A 4608-nucleotide genomic window follows, 5' to 3' on the forward strand; every position below is an offset into this window, starting at 1 on the left:
CAGTTTTATTAGATACAAAATTAAAAATTTAAAAGGTTGTCCGATACTATAAACAGAAAGAATTGTTATTCAACATCGTACAACTAAAGTAAAGTACGCTAGACAAAACTTAAATAATTTAAAACATTACGTTGATCCAAATACGTATGAGATGAAATTTATGGTTAACCCTATCACATATTTTTCATATTTTAAAATATAATTTTTTAGTGTGCATTGATTATGTTTCAATCGATGAATGTTTATATATTAGATTAAGGAGTGAGAAGTTTTGAATCTCATATTTCTATATTGATCATTAAAAAAGAAAAAACAATTTATTAATATAATCGAGCAGTAAAAATTTAAAAATAACTTGTAAAAACATGACATAAAGAGAAAAAAAGAAAAAGAAAAAGAAAAAGAAAGAAGAGGGTGGGATCAAAGTTTATCCAAAGTTAAGAATTGAAGAGAGAAGAGTAGAACCAAAGTCATAAAATATAACAATGTTGTAACTCATATGCAAAGTATATATTAAAATATAAATATCTATAATTTTACAAAGAATCGATAAAATGACCACATTGACAAATATATTGTAATAAATAATTATATTTTCATATGAATATGAATATGAAACTTATGGAACACTAATTTGAATAGTTGATGGTAACCAGTAAATTAAATTCATCCAAACATATGTTAGTAATAAGTAATAAATAAATTTAGATTCGTCGAAAGATATGTAGTTGTAAATTTGTAATCTCAACCTCCTCAATCCTAAACATACTAACTAATTTACTCTCTAACAAGAACCCACTACTAACCTCCCCATCTTTGTCCGCCACCGCCACCTCCAAATGCGGTGGCCGGCCTTCAAGATCCGCGGCCTTGGCCTCATCGCCATATCATATGTCTCCATCGACTACCTCACCCACCTCTCGCCGACATGGCATTCCCGTCTCCAGCCAGCTCTCTGGTCCCTTCTTGCCCTTGCCGCCATCTTTCGTATTCCCTTCTACAAGCACTGGTCCTCCGAGTTCCGTTCCGCCATTCCATTTCTCGCCTCCATGCTCTTTATGCTCACCGCTCTTCTCTTTGAAGCCCTCTCCGTTCGATTCGTCACCGCTGTCCTTGGTCTCGACTGGCACAGGTAATGTAAGGATTTGGATCTCTCTCTTTTCTGGTTCCTGTGTTTATAGATTGAAAATTGAAGTGGGTTGCTCGAATGTTTACTTTGATTTGGACTTGGAGGGAGAAGATTGATTTCTGATTTTTGAGCTGCACAAACCTCAAATTGATTCCTAATTCTATTAGATGGTTATGTTTAGGTGCGAGTCTGTGGATCTGCTTTACTTAACACACCGATTTTGGAAATATTTTCATTTGGGGATGGATCTGGTATTTTTGGTATGTGGAGTTTTAGTTTCCAGATTTGAACTTCACGAACCCGTTGACTGAAAAATTATTTTATTTTAGAATTTAAAGAACAAAAAGGTATTTATATCCTCCTGATTGTTTGTCTACTTATGAGATATAATAAATGACATACTAGTTCTTGTAAAGGATTTGTGAGTTTAGTTCCAGTATGGTATTAAAGTTCTTTAGATTTTGTTTCTATCACCTATGGAAAGGGATCTTGGCTAATAATTTTTTTTTTTTTTGGTTACCCATATATTAACATTTTCTTTTATTCACTGACAGAACCTAGTTTAGAAATTGCAGGGCATCAGTTAACTATTTTTAAATATGCCCTTTTCTTTTTATTTATCTTTTAAAAAAGAATTGAAATGGTTGATCCAATTTCTATGCTTATTCAGAATACAAGCCATCATCCGATGATATTAACAAGATGCAGTGAGTGTGGATGAAATTCGATGTCGGCTTTACTTGTTAGTTATCGGATTTGAAGAGAACATTTGATGATAGTTGATGCTGCCGTTATATTTTAAAACAAATCTACGAAGTCCTTAGTTGTTTTTGAGGACTGAATCTGGCAAGCATCTAGCAATTCTATGGGATTTTTAGCAAGCATCTTAAAGTAATTTCAATCTTCTGTACAAAAATAAATAAATAAATAAATAAAAATAAAAAATTGCATGTCTTTAGTAGTCTTGTTAATATCCACTTTTGTTTTTTCTTCTGCAGCAATTTTGGAATTTAGACCGTACATTAATTTTTTGTTATGGTGTACAACCAATACAGTATAAAATTGAGAATGGAACTATCAGAAAATCTATTTTTGGGCTCTTCTAGAACAGAATTATAATTCTTGTATGGGTCTGCCACTGTGAGATACGTGTTTCTTGTTCTGCATTTTATGCGAATCTATGTAATTTAGTTATAAAGTTGGTGCTGGAATATAAGTTCGCTTTAGTGACTAATTTTTTTCTTCTTTCATTATTCTAATAACTTGAAAGTTGCTATTTATGATCGGAACCCCCACCAGTGTGAAACTGTTTTACTCATTAGCAATCTATCTAGTTTCACTTCCCTGTTGGTTTATTTTCATTTAAAATTCTAAGATTGTGGCTTTCTTGACAATTGACAGTGACGCAGCTCCTCTTCCTGATACTGGCCAATGGCTACTCTTGGCCTTGAACGAGAAACTTCCTCCAGCTGTTGTGGAGATATTGAGAGCTCGGATTATTGGATTGCACCATTTCCTAATGTTGTTCATTATGTTGGCGTTCTCTGTGCTTTTTGACTCGGTTAGAGCTCCTGGACTTGGACTTGGTGCAAGGTATATGTTCACCATGGCAATCGGTCGACTTCTTAGAGCCATAACTTTTGTATCTACAATTCTACCATCTGCAAGGCCATGGTGTGCTTATTCTCGATTCAGAGTCCCTCCATACCCTCATCGTTGGGCACAGAAGTACTATGTTCCTTATGCTGAAGATGCTGATACAATTCGCCAGTTGTTAAATCAGGACATAGCATTTGGTAAGTGACTTAAATCTTTCCATTTCCTTCATGCACACTTCCAAGACCCAAAAATACGTTCCACTGAAAACCATCATAGTTGAAACAGAGAGCAATTTATTCTTGGATTTGAAAGGAGTTAAAAAGCACTCTAACTGCTTTGTAAGAAAATATTTGTAGTGTTTTTAGCCTTTTATACTTTTAGAAGTGTGGAACCAAACATTAAGCTAAGATGATTTAATTTGTTATTCAGCGACCTTTTACATTCCTTATTTGTATTGCTTTGTAGAATATAGTTTGCACATAATGACTGGAAATTTCTCTATTTTATGCATTGTGCTTACACTTTTCTGAGTTGTTAACACATAAAAATTGTTACTCTTCCAGCTGATCCCGGACAGATTCTTGGTGACTACAGACCTGATTGGGGTAAAATGAGCTTCTTACTAGATTTCCTTCGACCGACACCCTCTGAAGGATCTTCTTGGTACAATTTGCTGAAGAAGGCTGGAGGTGGCTGCAACGACCTTGTATACAGTGGCCACATGCTCGTTGCTGTTCTCACTGCCATGGCATGGACGGTATATACCCTATCGTGCAGTGTGCTTGATGTGATATCATGTTTTCTTTTTTGGCTAGCATAGTTAAGTATCGTAATACATGATGTATTGAAACAGGAGGCTTATGGAGGTCTTAGCTCAGCTGTTGTATGGCTTTTCGTAATACACAGTGCTCAGCGTGAAATACGAGAACGCCATCATTACTCTGTCGATTGTGTTGTTGCAATATATGTTGGGATTCTCTTGTGGAAAATGACTGGCTTCATTTGGTCAGGTAAAGACGTCAAGAGACGTAGAAAGCTAGCGAAGTTGGAGAAGATTCAAAATAAACTAGTACAAGCTGCAAAAGATGCAGATATTGATGAGGTGAGAGAACTTCTAAAGGGAATAGAGGTAACTAGTCAAGAGAGTGACAATGAAAGTAATCGAGGCCAGAGCGGAGTGTTGTGGTTCTTTGCTTGTGCAACAATATTTGCTGCACTTGTTATTGTTCTTCTAGCCTTCACATGGACAAGTGATGGATAAATTTACTTGGAGCAATGACACGTTCCACGGGCTCACGAATACTGATTATCTTATGCAAAGTTTTGTATCGGTATCCGATTCTACCTCTGCCAAAGAAGGGAAAAAACGAAAAAAGATCTTGTTTAGTTTATGGCTAGGATTTGTGGTGAATGTTGTTTTCTTGTAGAGTGTAATGAATGGTGATATGGTTTTAGATTGTGATGTTTGACAAGTTAATTAGAAGCTGTGTTGTCTTGAAGTAGGTTTCTTACAGTGTTCCATCCTTATCCTTGAAGAAGCAATTGTTTGCAGTTAACCATTTGTGGGTTATGTTTATTAGTTTAAACGAGTAGCCATAGGAATTAGTGATGGAGATCGAATGCATTTTCATTGATTAATGGGAGTTGAGTCTCTATAATGTAAATTCTCAACTTTCAATTTCATTAAATTAGTTATAATTTTTCTTTTTCAATTCAACTTTCACTAATTTACCCACTAAATCTAATAAAAAAAATAGTGTAAAGAACTACTGCTAATAAACTATAGAAACACTCACGCTCGAAAGCGGATTTTGAATTAGTGATGAAATTGATTACATACTACTAAAATGAGATATTACTAATACATTAATACTGTGTTA

General features: G+C 34.9%; 1 protein-coding gene across 1 annotated transcript; it reads left to right on the plus strand.

Moving 5' to 3' along the window:
* Positions 1-378: 378 nt before the first annotated feature.
* On the plus strand, positions 379-4227 carry LOC103501312 (protein PHLOEM UNLOADING MODULATOR). Its single transcript, XM_008464854.3, has 4 exons — positions 379-1132; positions 2531-2925; positions 3292-3485; positions 3582-4227. Exons 1-4 carry the CDS (start codon positions 840-842, stop codon positions 3987-3989), a joined length of 1290 nt encoding a protein of 429 aa, XP_008463076.2. The 5' UTR covers positions 379-839; the 3' UTR covers positions 3990-4227.
* Positions 4228-4608: the final 381 nt, after the last annotated feature.

The sequence above is a fragment of the Cucumis melo genome, chromosome 3 (genome assembly GCF_025177605.1).
Source record: "Cucumis melo cultivar AY chromosome 3, USDA_Cmelo_AY_1.0, whole genome shotgun sequence".
Taxonomy (NCBI): domain Eukaryota; kingdom Viridiplantae; phylum Streptophyta; class Magnoliopsida; order Cucurbitales; family Cucurbitaceae; genus Cucumis; species Cucumis melo.